Below are 20872 nucleotides of genomic sequence, written 5' to 3' on the forward strand. Positions count from 1 at the left end.
AGGAAAGAGAGTGCACATCAACTGAAAACAGAGTCAGAAAATTGTAAGGGTGCAAAAGAAAGCAATTTAAATATTCAGGTTTCCTGTAATTCTTGTTTCAACCACCATTCTGTTGATTGATTCTACTCAGACAGACATAATTATCTCCTTGTATTATTGGCAACGCCTTTTCTTGGAGAAAAAGGTTCCAGTGCAGTGCAAGGTCCAGCATGAAAGTCTCTCTTCATCTTTAGGTTACCCAATACAATCTTATGGTAAGAGAAACCAGCACCACTCTACTGCATTAACATTATTGCATGTCTACTGCATGTAATGTGTCTTTTCTGCATGGCCCACATTAAGATTACAGATGCCAGCTCCAATAGTAGAACAGTTTCATTCATGTCTTCATGGAGGTGCTGAAGATATTTCATCTAAATCTTCTCAGGTGTTTATCCTGTTCTTAGCATTTTTAATAGCTAGCTGTAGAATAAGGGTTCAATGTTTTCCAAAGCCTCTTATCTTTCTCATATTGAAAGTATTATGTAGCACTCTTTCAAGTTCTGGCTCAACTTTTCAGCTTGGCCTCCAAAGCCAGAGAACTTCTGTATAACCAGCAACAGGAGTGCTGCATTGGTAATGAATTACGGCTAGCTCCAAGAAAGAAGGCAAATGACTTACTAAACAGCTGCCTTCTAAAAGCAACTGCCTGTCCCTAATGAAGAGTTCTTCCATTATAAGGTACAGAATGTGCATTTCATCCAAAGGAACCTTACTGGGAGGTACCAGTGCAAGCAAAGAAGGTGGACATGACACTGGCAGCCAAAGACAAGCAGATTTTCCTCTTCAGAAAAGAAGCCAGTGACTGGCCAAATGAAGGAAGAGAAGTAATACCCAAAGAGTCTAAGAGTAACTTAAGAATTTCTGGCTGAATTCAATTAGAACAAAGAGACTCATCATTTGTTAAACTATACAGCAAAGAATAAAAAAATGGCTAAAACACACAGCCTCCCACATTCCTGTTTCATTAAGGGAGAGGGCATGTCGAAGCAAAGCAAGTCTGCTCTAGAATATAAGTACACCAGGGTAAATTGGATTGATCAATGCTGGACTTGCAAGATGGTATGCAAAGATGCAGCTGAAGTCATCTTTATCCCCAATCTACAGACAAAGCTGTACAGCTCCAAGAAAGATGACAGCTGGCTATGCAGGACAACCGTTTGCTTCAACCAGGAATCATTTTTAGCTTTTCCAAGTAAAAGAAGTAAGCTGCCAAATATCACCTATTGTATGAACTCAGTAAAAAACCCCAGACATGACTAAACACAGGAAGCAGGTAACAAGCTATGCACTGGCAGCCAGTATGTTCTTTCCTGTTAGAAGATAAAGCAGCCCAAAATGTGCTTGTGGAGCGAGCTGCCCTCTTCACAAACAAAAAATACAATGGCTCTCTCGGATGCAAAAAAACAGTTGTTCAGTGACAGGGGAAGGTGAGATCAAATAAATAAATAAAAGCAGAAATTTTAAGTGTGTTTGTGCTACAGAGTAACTGCTTCATATGCATAAAACTTAACAGGGTTGTGATGGTTTGTATGAGGAAGTAAAACAGAAGTCAACTGTGAGACTGACAGGAATCTTTGAAAAAGGAAGTGACTTTTAGATGATCAGCAACTGTCTGAAGAGCATTTGCAGAAATAAGCTAGCTGTTGCTATATTACTTAAATTACTTCAACAAAAAAGAGCTTAAAAATTAGTTTCTTAGCCCCAACACTGGGACTATACCACAGTCAAGCTAATACTGAAGTAAAAGAAGGACATTTTATCATTTTGTTTCATATCATCTGTCGTGGTTTAACCCCAGCCAGCAACTAAGCCACACACAGCCGCTTGCTCACTCCGCCCCGGTGGGATGGGGGAGAGAATGGGAAGAGTAAAAGTGAAATAAAGACAGTTTAATAAGTAAAGAAAAAGCCGCGCAAACAAGCAAAGCAAAACAAGGAATTCATTCCCTCCTTCCCATCGGCAGGCAGGTGTTCAGCCATCTCCAGGGAAGCAGGGCTCCATCGTGAGTAATGGTTACTTGGGAAGACAAATGCCATCACTGCAAACGTCCCCCCCTTCCTTCTTCTTCCCCCAGCTTTATATGCTGAGCATGACGTCATATGGTGTGGAATATCCCTTTGGTCAGTTGGGGTCAGCTGTCCCGGCTGTGTCCCCTCCCAACCCCTTGTGCACCCCCAGCCTGCTCGCTGGTGGGGTGGGGTGAGAAGCAGAAAAGGCCTCGACTCTGTGTAAGCACTGCTCAGCAATAACGAAAACATCCCTGTATTATCAACACTGTTTTCAGCACAAATCCAAAACATAGCCCCACACTAGCTACTATGAAGAAAATTAACTCTATCCCAGCCAAAACCAGCAGTATATTCCTTGGTAAGACTTCTTTCACCTCCCAGCCACCAAAAAAACCAGCATGCATGGTGATGTGCAAAGATACGCTATTACTAGTATTGCTTTTACTTACAACTTTTACTCTCATCATTTCGAAACTGGAAATAGCTTCCCTGCCCTTCCCAACTCAAAGCCTCTTGACTGAAAAGAATAGGAGAAAGCTACTCCATTCCTTCCCAAAATAGCAACAAGGAGAGATTAAATTTAACTGCTGCTTTACTACACAGAAGGTTCTAAAATGCAGCAATATTACTACCATGTTTCTTTAAAAAATCATTATTGCAATTTTCACTCTACAACTACATAGAGGGCAATAAGGAAACTGCAGCAATCTGTATCATTATCACATGTAGAATATGTAAGCAGATCAAAGTGGCTCATTTTCATCAGATTAGTTTTTTGAATGGCTTAATTCTCATCTCCTTTCTTCATTCATCCACTGACCACAATGCCCTAAGTTGTCTTAAAGATTCCACTGAGGATAAAATTCTCTTCCACCACCAGAGAAATTTCACCATGAAGATTTTTACATTTCTGTATTACAGAAGGGTTTTCAAATACCAACCATTACAGTCATTAGCTCTTTTTTTTTTTCCCTATTCACTAGAAAACTATGGGTGCATTACAAGCGTTTTAATTTGGACCACAAGTGCACTTTTGAAGCAACTCTCCCAAGTATTGCTACTTACTGCTTTTTGGTTCATATTGTTTAGCATCGGAGGTAAAGGAAGCTTCCCTTTTAGAACAGGCTGAATTGGAAGATGCGCTTCAAGAGCATACCTACTGCACTCCCCTACTGCAATCCAACCACACATAGGCATTCAGTCCACGGGACCTCATTAGAGGTAATCCAAAGTAAAATACCCCTGAAGGATGTGTAGTGTGCATGTCAGGTCCTCAGTGTCAACTGTTCCACTCCACAGACATCTTTCCAGAGGTCCACACTACTTGATAATGTATTAGTAGATCAAGCTTAAAGTTGGTTTCATAAAACTGGACAATTAAATTCATATCAGCAATGAAAAGGAATCTTATAATAAGTCATGTGTTAATCTTCAGCTGCACTTTCACCTTGTCATTCTAAAAGGGATATATATAAGTAGTGGCAATCAGAAGACCATTGTTTGCCAGCTGATGAGACATCTCAGCAAAAATGCCTTTAGATAGAACATTAGTTAAACTTTTAAGTGCAAGTATTTGGCAATCCTGAGATCTAGTGAAAAAGCACAGCTCTAGACTTCCAAAGTCATTAATTCGGCTAAGTTTCATTAAAACTAGCACAAGAAGTAAATCCCCTAATAACTTTGGAAATCGCAAACATATTTTTTCATTCTTATCCTGGTCGCCCAAAATCTCTGTGTGCAATTAGATTGACTAAGGATTTATACCATTCTTAAGTCTTCCTTTTTTCTCCTCCATATCCGGATGTATCCTATACTAGAGGGGAAGACCTGATCTGTCCAGTTCTGAGAATTACAATTTCATGTAAAATTACACAGCATGTGTACAAACATAAATGCATATACACACAAAAAAATAAATATATACTCACTTTTGGTCAAGAACAATGTCAAAGAACAACTAAATAAAGAGTATATAAAATCATAAAAATTTAGGCCTGGGTTTCACATGTGTAGTAAGGTTCAGGCATCCGTCATCCATCCTTTATCTGGCCACCCACTGCTGCTGCAGTACTACCACTTGCTGCGTACAGCAACATAGATTGGACAGGCCCACAGTGAATCTTTCCCCCAACCTACCAGGGTAGATCAGTTATCCTGATCCCATTCACCAAATGGCTGTATAAACCTCTGTTATGACAAAGGCCAAGAGCAATAAAGTAGGCACAGAATACTCTTAGGGGATAGGCTGGATTGCAGAATTTGATTGCTGTCAAAGGAGTGTATTTTCCAAGTCTTTGTTAGAAAAAAACAATAGTGTATTGCTTTACAGAAGTCAGGACGGACAGTGGACTGTATATTGGCTTTTAATTTTGTCTGGATTAATTAATTCTAGACAAGAATTAGAATTCCATTATGAGTCACTGGAAGGTACTTTATATGGGATACCATAGCCTACAACAGAAATAAATATTCCTGGAGATTTTATTACCCCTCAGCATATGCTGATTCAAAATTAAGTATTTTCTGTCCTTGTCTTGTTTTGTTTCATTCTGAAGCATTTTGCCAAGTTTTTCTACAATATATTTTATGACTTTTGTATTTCCATATTCCAACTAAAAAGAGGCAAAGAATTAAAATTTATTTACTTTCAATACATTTTTAAATAAACACCTGCATAATTGCATTTGAAGTAACAAGTTACAGCCCACATTTACCATAAACTATTTTGAAAGCTTACATTAAATATAAATATTTCTCAAGTTTGAAAGAAAGTCAAGTAAATGCTTTTGCGGAACCATCTGCCTAAATACCTGAAACAAGAGTTTGCTGATTTGCTAAGCCAGTTTTTAATGATAATAATCCTCTGTGGGAACAGAGTGAATACTTTCTTCATTTTGATGTATTTAAAACTCTCTGTCCATTGTCTAACTATTTAAATTTTAGAAGCCAATTGGGAATCTAAAAGGGAGGAAAGCTTTTTATTTTCCTCCAATTTAAATAACCAAAAAGAAGATTAAATTTTCCTAGTCTCAAGTCTAAAGGGTATAGTAACTAGAACTATCCAATTAATTTACTAGCTACACGGCAAAGAAAACCCTTCACTTTTGTTTAATGATTAGCTTTAAGTATCAAACATGTTTTGACCAACTTTTACTTTAAGAAGCTTATATATTTTAATTGGATTTAAACTTCCATCCATATACAAAAATAATGAATTTCAAAATATTAAAAGTTGTTGGAATTAATACAGCGCTGGGAAGACAGTGATTTAAGTTATTAAAAAGGAGATATAAAGCTAAACTTTGTCATAGCTGAGCTGCAACACATCCATTTCCAGATATGCATTGCACCAATTATTAGCTCAATAGAATGTAGCTCAGTGCAACACTGTTCTGCGTACCGCTCCAGCTTTCTAAATACTGCAGCATGAAGGAACAGAGAAGACAATTATGTACTAATGAGTCTAATTTACAATCAGCTCAAAGTGCACAAGTCTAATTAGCATCTTTGCAAAATACATTAACAAGATGCATCTGTGCTTGCTTTAATAAATCTGATAATATTATTATTATACGTGATTTCATTACCTACTTTTCTATTTAAGATTAAATTATTCATGATGAGTTGGTCTGTCCTCCTGTATTCAGTGAAGTACTATAATAAACTAGGGATTTTTCCTGTTTTGTTCCTCAAAATGAAATGCATCCCTAAAAGGTGAAAAGTGAATAATATAGCAAAATACCACATGATCAACTTACCACTGCCACAGCATCACTAGAAAGAACGGCTTCGATATCCAGCACTGTATAGTAAGCTATATTGGTCATAATATAGATAACAGTCACAATTGGCATAGACACTGCAATAGCCAGTGGCAAGTTCCTGTAACACAAAAAAACCCCAAAACCCACAACCCAGGAAAAAAAAAATCCATTAATAACAGAATAAACTTATTTATTTGCATCCTTTACCTTAGCAATAAAAGGTATGAAGACAGTATAAAGATTTCAAAATAGGTATCTCTGAAGAGTTTGGTTTCTTTTAAAACTAGAAATTGTAATACAGAATACTGGAAAAAAAATCTCATTTTTTGCAATAACTTAAAACCTAAATTATGTGTAGAAAGGGAATCTATGCAACTGCTTTTCAAGTACCGTAACTTCAGGGTTTCCAGATCAGTAATAACAGCCTTCAAATTTACATGCTTTAAATTATCTCCTACTGGCCCTGTTAATTACCACAACTAGAACCCAAAGGGGCAGAGCTCTGAGTCACCACACTCATTCTCCCGGGGGAATGCTGCTGTTCTTCTAGCACTCACTTCTAGAACTGATGTAGGGAGATCCACTAAACCAAACCCAACCCCTGGTCTTCTCATCTGCACTCATCACTGCAGAGAACAAACTAATTGGGCTGCATAACTGCAGAAAGTAGAGATGCAGAGGACAGATCCAAAATTGCTGCACAGCTATGAATCTCTGGATGTGGTGTATCTTACTAGCAAACACATGTCTAGAAAGTAATACAAAAAAAGTCTGGAGTAACATGAAAACACTGCAAACCTCTAGATGTAAACAGGTAAGATCTAATTTAAAGCTGAGAGAAACTCACAGCCCTGAGTCTGCAGCTCCACAGGGAGAAACTCTGCAGAGCAGAAGCAGAAGCAAACTTTTAATCTTAGGCTTTGGCTTTTCTCAGCCTTATTCTTTCCCCAAAGCTTGCAGGGATATTCAAATGTCTCAAAAGGGAAAGCAAAACTGAGAGTGTTACTCTCGCATTTGCCCAGCTTGAAATCAAACACGACATGGTGACATGGATGAGCATTTGCCATGAACACGGTTTTCAATAACCCCAACAAAAAACCACCAAAACCCCAACAAAGCAGAAAAATAAAATGCACTTTGGAAGTTTCCTCAAAAATTTCCTGAGGCTCAGAACTCCAGCTGGGTCAGTCTGATGCTGTGGAAGCAGAAAAACAAACACACGCCACATCCCCCCCAATATAAATCAGTAAATTAGTAACTGGGAGTTCTGAGACTGCTTTCAGGTTGCACACTCACAGTAAGAGACCTGTGAACCTCAGCGCAGAGAAGAAACAATTAGAAAACCACTTAGAAATTAATTCAGAAATGTTACTTAATGCAACAAAAAGCTGAAATGGCATTTTAAGGACTTTGCATCACCCAAGATTAAAGCCAAGGGACTGTTTCAAATTTAACTTGTGGATTGCAACTTTTGACTGGACAAGCATGAGGGCACTATGAATCAAGTGAATATGAAAAGTATGTAATTCTTGGAGTAATTTTATAGAAGTCTGGAACATCTCATTATTCCCAAGAATTGTCAATGTAGAAAGCTGAAATTTGAAGTTCACTTTATCAGCTACAATTGTCACCAAGAATGAAGCTTGTATTAGGCATTGATGCTTATAAATAGCAAAGCAAATGAATCTAAAGAAATTTTCATCAGATGAATATCCTGTGAGAAAAAATTACTTTTCAAAACAATAGATAACAAGAGTTATCCAACTGATAACACAGAACAATACACTAACTTTAAAAAGATGAAAAGGCATTGCAACAGCACTCTAAAGGGGAGCTTTTTCAGTGGAAAAAATACAATTTGAAGGACCAAATGACTGGTGCAAATACAAAACGTACGTCTCTTTTGAATACATATTACAAACCTTTGCAAGACAATTTAAGGAAACACTGTCAACCTGAAATTCTGACTAAAAATAACTATTTTTAGAGTTAAAATATTTATCTGCTATTTTACCTTTTTAATAGATAACTTTTCTGGTTAAATGAATGCACAGCATAGAACTCAGGGGTAACAGAACAAACTGCAAAAGTCAACATCAGTTGGGAGAACTGGCAGGGGGGGGGGGGAGGGGGGGGGGGGGGGGGAGGAATCTATGTTCCATTCTTTATTTTTTGGTTGTAGCAATCTGAGCTGTTGCTTATAATAGGAAGTGAAAACTATCAAATGGAATTCTATTTTTAACACAAAGGCATCTGCTTACAGACTCACAACTGAACAAGATTAGTCAGTCACTGTTAGAGCATAAATTCATGGAAAAGATAACATTCTTAAATATGAAATCATTCTTAAATAGCAAATCAGAATTATTGCACAGATAAACACAGCACAGACTACAGTTATGTAACTGTTTCACTGCAATATTAACACCTATTGTAATAAATAGTAGCAACATCTTGAACTGAAAGCTTATCAAGCACTGAATACAGCATCCTGCAATCGTCTGAACTTACTTATTCTTACCTTTTTTTTTTTCATTTTTAATGGAGTTTAAAACTAATAAATCTTTGCTAATGGCTGTTCACAGCCTTACCATCTAAGTATAGAACAGTTCTACTCATTTCCGTATAAGCTCAGAACTCATTAGTGAAAGACAGCCACAAAACGAGCAACTTGGGAACTATCCAGGTTTAGAAAGCTCAAATCATTTACCTTTCTGGGTTTTTGATCTCTTCCGTTACAAAATTGAGTGTATCCCAACCAGAGTAAGAGAACAAGGCAGAATAAAGCGCGAGGGAAATGTCTCCGATATCAAAAGAGGATCCCTCAAAAGAGTTCTCAAAGTGCGATGAATGTCCTGTGTGTGGAAGAAATGCAATGAAGTACAGGATAATAAAATACAGCAAGTAATTTTTTTCAATTTGGCACACAAATACAAGAAAACTCAGAAACCCTAATTCCTTCAAAGCTGCTTATTAATCCCTTTTTCCAATTCTACTCTGTGCTTCAGCCATGAGAATAAGCATGGCATTTAAACTACTAAAAATTATGCTCTGTGGATGATACTGTTCTATAATTAAACACCTAGTTTGTCCACAATGGCACAAAAAGTTCAGGAACATTAAGTTCAGACTAAGCTACAAACAACTGGCAATGACAATACTCAGGCTGAGGCTATTTTTTATAACATATGTATTTATAAAATAATCCACTCTGCCCTTCTATATCCTTTTAAATTTTCAATCATTTATCCTATGCAGAAAACAAAGATTACAGTTGATTTTAAATAACTATGACCAAAAAAACTCCCACTAAATGGATGTTTAAGTTTTAGCTATTAAAAATAGAAAACTGAGAATTAACAGAACATAAAATATTATTGTTACTTGAGATAAAATTTTCCCAAGCTAAGAGAAAAAGCGTATTTTTTTTTTGCACCAGTATTTGTGAGAACTTGTGCCATCTTTTGATTTTAAGCAAGTCAAGACAAGCTCATCAATGGCAGTTTTATATATTTAGACTATTTTACATATGCAGACACACACACAAAAACACCAAATACAGACAGGTGAGTAACTATGTATCTCCAAAACATGCCCTGTACTATGCATCCTGAAATGTTTAGACTTCATCGAAACTGGCCAGGCAAATATTTGAGGCCTCTATAATACCTTCACTTCTTTCTCTTTTTTATCCTAACCAGATATTGCTATTCCCTTGGCACAGACACAGGCAGAGTAACTGCTTAATTAGAAACACAGAAGGGAGACAATGTCAAGGAAGTTAGTAGTGAACAAGCTCAGTATCTACAAAACAAGGGATGGGCAGATGTGCTAAGGATTAAACACTCCAGCATGGTGCTCACATATGCATATTCTTGTTCCATTCACAATAATTACCTTGCTCATGGACTTTCAACAATAACCGGTTAGAGCAAAGGACACAAATTGCCAGATTGCCAGGGAAAGACCTTTATGGCAGCTTTGAAAGCAGGGTAATTTTTTTAAGCTAACACACCAATAAATTCTCCCCAAAGGAAGAGATAAGAACAAAACTAAGTTCAGAATTCCTCTAACTTGAAGGCACAGTGCCCAACACACACACAAATTTAAAAAAAAATAAATAAATCCAAAACCCCAGCAACTTTCTAATTCTCAAAAGCTATAACAGAACTCAGGATTTGAGCAAAAAAAAGAGCTGCTGTTTCACAAATCTACTTACATGTTCTTACAAATCTATTTTTACTTCAAGTTCAGTCACTTTCAGACTTGCACAAAATTCATTTTGTAAAAAAATATTCAGTTGATCTCATTGTAAAGTAGTATGCTCCTTACAGAAATTTACAGCTTTCTCCGCTCCCATCGTATTTTGCTAGCTCTGTATTTTGCTGTTTTCATTTCCTTTATTATTTCATACCGCAGGCTGTAAGTTGAACAACATTGCTGAGCAATCAGTTACCTTCTCGTACCTAGTTCAAAGTCAGCTGAGATAGGATAGCTTCTCATGATATAATATCATGATAATGCCTAACTTTGGTATTATTGGTGTTTTCAAAGTGGCTATATTATGCTTGTACTGAGGCATTTGATAACACATACAGAGGTATTTTACAGTCTTTAGACCAGTTACTCAGTTTAACTGATAAATACAAACCTTTGCTTTAATTTTATAAGCTTACCCTGGCATATTTTAACAAGTCCGGTTATGATGATGACAATAAGAGCAGTGACTTTAGCATAAGTAAATATATCCTGCACCCGTGTTCCCCATTTAACGTAGGCACAATTTTTAAATGGAAAGGCCCCGGGGGGGGGGGGAGAAAAAAAAATGAACAATATTCAGTTTAATTCATTTTTCAAAGATTTTAAATTATAATCTAAATATGCACTTACCTGTTATATTAATACTTAGGTTAAACTAAGCAAAATACACTGGTACTGAAAATACACTGGTTTAAACAAAACAGTAGGAAACAGATGTTCTAAACACACTGTTTCAAAAGATGGAAGGAAGGACCTTCCCCTTCTCTGATTACATGCCCATTTTCCTAACGTTACCCCCATCAGCGGCACTCTGCAACTATCCTGAAGCTAAAGAAAGCATTGCATAATTCATTTCAATGTATGAATATTGTTCTGATAAATGAAAGATTATCTAGAAATTCCTTTAGCAAACATATTAAAATAGTGTGTGAAAAGTTTTTTCCCCTTCCTTGTTAGTCTGAGGATGAGTTCAACATCCACAGAGTATTTGTAATACTGAATGTGGTCACAGGCAATTCAATACTCTTTTCCAGTTGTATTAAACTATTACTAAGCGAGGTTAGAACAGATCTGACCAAGTAACATAGGCTTTACAGCTAAGGCAACATTAATCTGGATTTTAAAGAACTGGTAGTAAGTAATAAGTATTCTGAATATATTCCTCCCTCTCTCCCAAAATACATCAGTCTCAGACCTATTTCACAAGACTGTAATGGAACTTGAAGTGAGACCTTCAGATTTCACAAATATTTTAGTAACAGCGGCTGACTAAACTTACTCATATGATCAACTTCCCCAATAAACACATTTCAAGCTATTGTTGAAATACATTGTTCTCATGGCTCTCAACATTTTGCTTTTGCATTTATTACTTTTTCCTCAAGTGGAGAGCCAGACAACTTCTGCCTGAACTCAAATGCTGAATATTGAATAGGATTCAGTATCTTCAGTATTCTTTATTGAACAAAATACTAATTCAGTGCATAGTTTTCTTACCCAGATTATCATTACATTATTGATTCCAACCCAGAAGTTTTCCCCAAATCTCTTTTTCCCCCCAACTAGTAAAAAAGTCGTTATATTCTACTATACTTTTTATCTCCAAACAATTTTCTTGTACTATGTATTTTAAATATGCATAAAAATAAAACCTAAACTTTATTGTTTAAGGAGTAAAGTAGTAGTAAATCAAAATTAAATGAAAAGATGTGATAAATTATTTCCTTTCCCATAATCCAAGAATAATGTGATACTATTACGATAAAAATGTACTTAGCACAGTTACCAAATAGAAAAGTAACAATTTTAAAAAGATAACAAAAGAAAGGTAATGATCTCAGAAGCGTGGCACTAGTACACTGGACAGTCTGGCCAAGTGGAATAGCTGAACGAGATTCCACTGAGCTTGGCAAGATGAGGGGAAAAAAACAGTTGTATCAAATTTCAACAGTCCAGACTGCCACAGCTCCCAAAGAGCCCTCAGGAAAAAAACAACTCTGCTTGGTCTCTGCTCTGCAGTTTTAATGATCGGTATTATCTATGGAGTATTTGCTCACAGGGTTTATTTTGGCCATTAATTTTTTTTTTTTAAAGCAACTTTCATTGGGAATAATTATTATTAACTCCTTATTTTAGTGAGTTAGGACTTGTTCCCTGCTTTAGATGAAATGCTACTCTGCTTCTGATATCTTAAAAGAAAAAAAAAAAAGATAATCAAGAATCTGAATAAGCCACATCCCCTCCCTCTTTCTTTTACTAAAATTATTCTCTCATGCTTTCTTCAACTTAATTATCGTTTAGCTGCTTAAAGTTCCTGAGAACTGTCAAGTTTAGTTCTGTAGCACCAGATGCCACACCCACTGGCAAAATGATTGACAAAGTAATGCTGTATAACACTAAGACTGATCTCACACTAGATCTAGTATTGTTCTTACTACAGCTTAAAAAAAAAACAAACAAAAAGAAACCCCACAACAAACCCACCCATTCTCACATACAATCTGTACCTAACCAATGTTCAGACTTCCACTCCCAGCAACTTCATTAATAAAGTATTAATCGTATCCAGAGCTAAGGATTTGACACACAACATCAGCCCTGCCAGGCCAGGGAGAAGCGTAGGCTTTAACAGGAACAGCTAAATGAAGTTGTAGAACAGAGGTGAGAGTCTCAGCGCTGACACCTAGAGCAGGGCAGAACAAGCATTTAAACCATAAAATGAACATTTAAAGTAAGTTGTTCCACCTACATAAGAGTGATCTTGCTGTCACATGTCTCCACTAAAGAAAAATGTGCTAAATTCCCTCTCTTAGCAGCAAGTGTAGAGGACATCACATTGTCTTTCTACATCTACTATATAATAATTTTAACTGAGTCACTTTGTCTTAATTTCTTGCTTTTTCATAAACTGCTTTTTATGAGGGCTAACTCCCCTCAGATGTGAGATACCTTAAATGGAAGAGCAGATTCCCCCACACTCCTGAATCTGTGCCAGGATACCTTGGGACAGTATCTGTTTAAGGAATGTGGACATGACACTACAGGTCCTTCATTTCTTTCCTGAAGTTGTCACAACAAAATATGGACACACATTTGGAAGGGAGGAGGGAGATGGAGGGAACAGAACTGAGTAAGCTGACGGATTTTTTGGAGGAATTTTGTGATTATTCTTCCCACTACCTGGACCAGCACATTAGTGCTTTCCCAACAGTAACAAATTAACTTAGAAAAATGGAAGGGGAAGCTATAATGTTCACAACTAGTTATAGAGGTGAAATATTTGAAGCACACGCTACTGCGCTGTCTTTCCCTTCTTCTAGTCCTACATAGACAACTGTAATAAGAAACATTAGAGCTATTTCAACAGACTCCCTGTTGCCTCAAAAAGGAACCAGCTAGGAGCAGCACATCTCCTCCCTGTAGCATATTGTTAGCAGTAAAAAACCCCAAGTTCTTTATTAGCTTTATGATAAAAGCATCAGGTCAATAGGAATGGCAGACTCCACAGCACACAGCGATGATGATCAGTATATGACAAAGGATTGCCATATAGACTTTCTGAAATATATTTTTCACTGTTTACTGGAAATGTAAAATATGTATATAAACACTTTTAATAGGAAATACCTAAATTAAGACACACACAGTACAATCATACAGTTTCATTCTCTTGATACAGCAGAACAGTCCTGATTTGAAGCACGTGGACAGCTGTTCATATTGACTAACAGAGCTAGCTATCTGATTACAAACATCTCAATGTTTTATGCGCACACAAAATTTCTGCTTTTCAAAAAAGCTTTACAACAGGTACAAGTTTTTTATGTTACTGTTAATCATGAGCATGAAGAATAATCTTGAATGAATGATCTTTTGAAACGCTACCAGAGTAATTACTTAAGCATGTCTACATTGAGAAGCTATTGTAAAATAAATTACAGCAGAATTCATAGCGTAAGAGCTATTCTGCAACAACTTTTAGACCACACCAAGAATATCTTGAGGTTTGATTCAATATACGTCCCTGAGGGAAAACAAACTTTTTCCCCCACTTTTCCCATGGAAGTAAACTTGGAAGAGTTAAATACCTTGTTCTGCTTCTGAATGAGAAAATTCACTGACTGAATACCTACAAGTTATTCATGTGCTGGAAATTGTTCTTTTCCCTGCTGTAACTTAAACCGTTGTAGGTTCTGGGACTTGGTAGGATTTGTTTTAATAAAAGCTTAACCCTGGATAAAAAATTACTGTAGTAAATTTCAAGAAATACTTACATTCACAAGCAGCTGCTATAAGACGGCAAGCCAAATATGGAGGATCACAAGAAGGGAAGAAAGGTTGAACTATGTAGTTAGCAAAGGTGATGGCAATAATTGCCTGACTAGTTGGCTCAACAATTAGGAGTGAGGTCCACAAACGAATAAAAGCAATGAAGCTCCCAAAAGACTCCAAGATATATGCGTAGCTGGCTCCTGACTTTGTAATAGTGGTTCCAAGTTCAGCATAGCAGAGAGCTCCAAAGACTGAAAAAATCCCTCCGATTGCCCAAATTATTAGAGACAATCCGTAAGATTTGCTGTAGATGAGAACTCCTTTGGGAGAGACAAAGATACCTGAACCAATCATGTTGCCTACTATAAGGCTTATCCCATTTATCAAAGATATTTCTTTCTTCAGTTGCATTGTATTTTGGTTTCCATCCTGCATTTCACAGCTGTCACTTGGATCTGTCCTGTCTGATTTATTGACGGGGCTGTATTCAGCCAGTGAACTATGCGACTTCATACAATCTGTCCTTTCTCCCATTGTGGAAAGACTGTGAATTCTCCACGACGCCAAATCACAATCTAAAACAAAATATAGACAGCTGAAATCATTATAAAATCTTTTATGCCAAGACTTTCTTGCCAAATCTTCTTTCTACCTTTTCACCCTATGATTTACAAATGTAAATCGAGAAATTCCCTTCTGTTACTTCGTATGTGTTCTTACACAAAGGTAAATCCATGCATAGTTAAAATAAACAGAAAAACCAACACACACAGAACAAGAGACAAATTCCAATATAACTTAAGCTGAGAAAGGAGCTTCTACCTTTGGGGGAGGGGGGAGAAACAACAACAAACAACCCAACCAAAAACGAACTGAGGGATTCCAATGTTGAAAAGGAAGAAAGAACAGATAAAAGCAAAGTGACGTGATACAGAAAAGCAAGCACTGTAAGACCAAGCTGGAAGTTCTAATCATGAACATAGATTTATTACAGTACTAAAAAAATTAATCAAATTATTGTACTTACACATGTAAGTTATGAGTGATCTAGTAAGAGGGTTGCACATTTTATTAACGCAGTGTGGGCTCTTGCCAAGGGCAATATGAAGAGATACTTACTCCAGAATCCCCTTGATCCAACTCTTGACTTTTAACTGCTACTAGTTCACTCCCTCCCCCCTCCACGAAACTGTTCCCAGTTCCCACTGCCTCATTTCTTGGAGTTATCTAGGAGCGCAGGCTGTACATGAAAAAACCCACAGTAGTTTCAATCCAAATTCCTCCATTGCATTATTTTACTGTATCTAACAGCACCTAAGAACACAGAGGTGAAATAAACATTTTCCTCTGCTTCAGAATTGACCATTTGGAAATGAACCACCTTCTTCTCAAGTATCCAGGAAATTCTCCCATGCTTTCCAAAAGCAAGTTACTGCTAGTAACATTTATTAGCACAAAAATATACCAGAAATTAGCAGTAATTCTGAATAAGGCCCTTTTTATAGAATTTCAAGTAAGAAATAATCTATTCAAGGAACAGTCTTGTATGGAAACCAGCTTAAATTGCAAATGTACCTTTGATTACTAGGTTATCAGCTCCATAAAGAATAGGCCTTACATAATTACCAGAATGCACTACCATTCATTTGCCCTGCTCCTCATTAAACCCTCAGTGTATACTTCAGCCATTTACTACAGAACAGAAAAATTAAAAAGTCTGGGTCAATTAGAATAAAGCAGCTGATCTAGCAGGGAGAAAAAAAAAGGTTTTGCGCTTTTTTGGGGTAACACTAATTTTACAAATGGTTTTGTTATTCCAACAATAAACTTGCCAACTAAGAGAACAAAAACCCTGAGTACGGGGATTTTAAAAGATCAGTATGCAATCACCCAAACTGCATATATATCTATGCATCTAGTAACATACAAACATACAAGGTTTTGCTCATGCAGTTAGGGGCACACCTTTCTGGAGGGAAACGTAATAATCATACTCTTCCTTTATTATAAAGCCAACGCCTGTATACTACAATACAGAAAATCTGACTTGACATCCCTGAACTAGAATAGTTCTAAAGATGTGAAAAGATTATTTTCAATCAATAAAAAAGTAACTTCTACTGAAATGGAGTACAAACAATTTACTGAAACATGTTACATCATTCACCTCCAGTTCATGAATCTTCTAACTTTTTCCACATTAAAATAGAGACTGTGTTCTTTTAAATAATGCAAAATGAGATCCTCAATCTGTTTAGTTGGATGCCTTCTGATTTATTTCCCCCTTAATATTTCAAAGAAACACAGAGATGGTTAATTACTAAATACATATTTTATCATTTATACATGATTCAACTTTTTATCTAGTGCCATACATACATCACAAGCCATCAAATTTCACATTTTTAATAAGACTAAAAATTTTCAACCTTCCAGAAACTAAAGTCTGCTATTTCAGAACTTAAAAGCTTGAGTGTTATAATGAGGCATCTCCAACAAAATTAAACTAATTAGAAGAGAGGGATCCACACAGTTTCTACAGACGACTGTGCCCAAAACTGCAAAGGAAAACAAAAGCAAATTCAGCTCACCAGTTGTTACTGGTTCTCCTTGTTATTTACTCTTCCATCTATCTTGTGCCAAATTCATTTGCAACCACATACTGGCTGATTTTCTGTTATTGGTGTAGTAGAGCTAAGTCTTCAGAAAGACATACGGCCTATGAGCTTGTAAGATTATTTGGTTTGCTTTACAAGAGAAAGTTCAGTTATTATTATAATAATTTATATTAATTTATACAGTAATCAATTGCAAATATGATGCAATCATCAGAAAGCATAAATGTGTAAAACAGCAGGACAAATAATCAAAGCAGATGTCTTAATGACTAATTTAACCGTAAGAAGTGGATTTAAAGAACACTTGTGACCCGTAGAAATAACATTCAACTCCAAATTGAGTCTTTTCATTTCTATTTTGACTCGGACAAGACACTAGTTGCAAATATATTTCAGAAGGCAAATCACTCTAGACAAATGTCAGTGGAAAAAATAAGAATACTACAGCTACTATTATGACATCCCACTGCCAGTTTGAAAATATGCCATGTTCATTCTCAACCCTTCCCCTATCCCAAAGGATAAAACTGAGTAATATGTTAAGAATTGACTCATGGATATAGAACATCATTCTGGTAATAACTACACAGCTTTATGATTTCTTACTTCACATATCCTAATTATCATTCCCATTTCTTCCTGGAACACCTTTGAAAGTATGACTCGTTCAGAAGCACAAACATGACTTTGAATACTCAGGCATTTTGATGATTTGATTTGATTCAAATTAATTGAATCATTCAAATCAAATCAAATCTGATTTGTTCGCACAGCGGCAGTTTTGGACTAAGAGTCACCACAATTTACCTCATGGTCTGAAGTTCAGAGGTACATTTAATTACCTGTAACTACAGACCCTGTCACTGTTCAAATGCCTCCACCTCAATTAGCAGCACGTGACTGCAGTTCTATACAATTTTGTTACTGATGACCTTGACTGTTTCTTGCCCTATTCTACCCTACCCAGGAAAAAACCACCATAATATCCTCTCAATCTAGCTTATTTTTTCTCTCAATACTCTTTCCTCCTCTTCAAGTCTGCTTTTGTTATTCCCAATTTCAGGCATCTGCTGACAACTAGGATTTGCATGAAGGTGTGTGCAACAGCTCACTCAAGATTTGGCATTTCATTCTCTTCTCTAACCTTGTTTGTTTTATATCCTTAAAGCCTTCAGGGCAGGAATTGCTTATTTGCCTGAGTCGCGTGTCTTATTACACCACCTCTATGACAGAAACAAAACTATTGGCAGGTTTTTTCCTACAAGCACTTCACTTAATCTTAACTGGAACTAAACTCAGCAGCTTTGACTGACTGAAAAAAAAACCCACCAAACCTACAAAGGAGGAGGGAGAGCAGAAACTAGAGAAAACTGAAGCTATGTTAAGATTAGCAATATTGAGGAAAAAACCACATATATTAAAAACCTTTATTCTGCCACAAGACCATTATTTCTGTGGAAGCAGACGACAGGCTTGGAAGAGAAGAACCAGAGGGGAATAGTAAATGTTTTCTAAAATACAATAATCCTATAATACTCCAGTTCAAAATACTGTTAGCTGATTTCTAATGCTGCCAGCCTTGCCACAGGACTGCTATGGCTAATGCAGGCTTATGCCTTCACACAAGCTAACGTGGATTTCCTCATCACTCACCCTTGCGCAATACAAAGTCTTAAACTCTTGTTTTTGCTGATCGTTGCAGCTGTGAGGAATCTTTTTGCTGATATGCATAAGATTCTTTACTGAAATGACACTGCCGTTGATATAGAAAGCTTTGACACAAAACCAGGACACAGTGACCTGAAACGAGGATCACTTCATTGTCTCACCAAAAATACATATTCTGATAAGGCCTATCACATGTTGGCCATGTACCAAAGGAACTAATGAAGGTTAATGTGCAGTTAGCAGAGTACTAACACCGCATTACAGGGTGGCCCTCCTTTAAGAGCAGGGAAAGAGGAACCATCTGCGAAGATCCCCTCTCTCCCACTGAGCAGGACAGCAGCTGACCTGTCATTTGTTCAACTTGGGGTGAACTTGCGAGCAGGTTAATGACGGATATGAAATACCAAACTGCTAAAAGCTTACTATGTTTTGCTATACTCTTATACAATAGTTGCTCATTAGCAAAGATTTCTAGTGTTCTTGCCTCTGTCTTCCGCGGTTGTCTTGATTGCATAAAAACGCTCTTGTTGTAACACAGCTTTACATATATACTTTGACTATTCACGTATAGCAGCTGTAAAACTCCTATTTCTGAACACAATGATTGGCCCTTTGGGTAAGAGTCAAGATTGCCCTACACAGGCAAACAGCATGAAAGTCTTCAGGGAGTTAAGCACCAACAGAGCAAAGGTTGTAAGTCCCAGAAATGCCTATTCCTTGCAATGTATATATTTAGGCACCTCACAGTCTGAACATTTAAGTGGGAAAGGCTTAGAGTTGTCTAGTATGTGTTTTTCTTGTTTCTGGTGAGAGAAGAATCATTTCCCTGCCATACATACAGTTAGCAGACAGGAAGCCCTTGCAACAAAAGCAATTCCCAATGTAAAGATCTAATCTGTTCAACCAAGTCTTTTGTGCTCACATATGCAAACACACCATCTTTAGCACTATAAAAAATAAAATAAACCTTTGATCAAATAGAATGGGTTGTAACACCCATTTTTTTAAAAGCACAAGGTGTGTTTATCATATAAAAAGGTAAGGAAAAGAAGTTACTATGTCAATTATTCACTTGATAGTGTGTCAGTGATGGCAGTAAGTTCTGACTACACACACCTGACACAGCTGCACAAGAGATGTTCAGCAAATACACATACTAGCCACATGTTCAGACAAATCCTGAATAAGGCTATGAACATTAAATGAAGTAGAGATCTATAATCAGCTCACAAACAGATATTCAGTTACAGTGTCTCAGAAACTTTTCAAAACTTCCTAAAGTACCAACCCTAGACAAATCCACCTCAGTAATATTAACCTAGATTTTAAACCAAATCACTTTAAAGTTAGGGAACTGTGCTAGCTACAAGTGGAAAATAACATGCCACTATATCCTTCACACTTCTAATTTATTTTTATATTTCCAAGGGAAAAAATAGAAGCAAGCTCACAACATGGGACTTTGTGGTAGACAGTCTTCATTTAGACAGAAGTGAGGCTGGGAGTGCACGAAGCAGCTGCAATGAGAGGAACATCTGATGAAATTTACACAATAAGCCCCAGGTAAAGGCAGAAGGCACAATAACAGAGTTTGTTAAAATAATTTATCTTATTTTTTATGCTCGGGCACAAAAGTGGAAACCTCTCAAAACGGGGAAAAGTAATGTCAAAAGGCACACGCTTACCTACAAATCTATACCCATGTGTACTCTTCAGCCGTAACTTACAGCCACACCTAATCAGATTGCATTTAATACACGTCACTTAAAAAAACACATAAACAATCAAAATCACTACCAAATGCCAGTAAGCAAAGACATGCTCACCTGAGGGTATTACCAAACCCACTTCAGTTCCCTGCGATAGCTAGTTAACAGAGCAGTTATAATTACATGCACCCACCACCAAAAAACATCCTGTTATAACCCGACCTGAGCACCAACCCTCATACCCGCCTGCTTGCCAAACTAAATAAAACACGTGGCTCCAGAAAACCACCCTCAAGTCGGGATGTGCACGACATGACGGGCTGTCGCAGGCGGGAACGGCGTGAGGAGACCGGCCCTCAGGGTCGCGCCGCAGGAGGGAGGATTTGGGGTCATTTCGCCCCTCGGTGGCCGCTCCTCTCTCCCCAAGCGGTGTTTACCCTGTTCTCTTTACAAAATATGCGAGGTTCAGACATATTTCACGCCTCCTGGACAGCGCCGGGAGGGAAGCGGCTGCCGGGCGCCTCAGGGCT

General features: G+C 37.2%; 1 protein-coding gene across 1 annotated transcript in view; it reads right to left on the minus strand.

The window, feature by feature from the left end:
- SLC7A6 (solute carrier family 7 member 6) overlaps positions 1 to 20872 on the minus strand; it is a 38279-nt gene that overhangs the window by 10236 nt on the left and 7171 nt on the right. Inside the window, exons 2-5 of the mRNA XM_009276742.2 lie at positions 14348 to 14922; positions 10492 to 10615; positions 8526 to 8670; positions 5810 to 5933 (exon numbers count right to left, since the gene is read on the minus strand). Coding sequence (XP_009275017.1) covers positions 5810 to 5933; positions 8526 to 8670; positions 10492 to 10615; positions 14348 to 14922 — 968 coding nt within the window. The remainder of the gene's footprint in view (positions 1 to 5809; positions 5934 to 8525; positions 8671 to 10491; positions 10616 to 14347; positions 14923 to 20872) is intronic.

This window comes from Aptenodytes forsteri, unplaced genomic scaffold (assembly GCF_000699145.1).
Source record: "Aptenodytes forsteri isolate BGI_AS27 unplaced genomic scaffold, ASM69914v1 Scaffold33, whole genome shotgun sequence".
NCBI lineage: Eukaryota > Metazoa > Chordata > Aves > Sphenisciformes > Spheniscidae > Aptenodytes > Aptenodytes forsteri.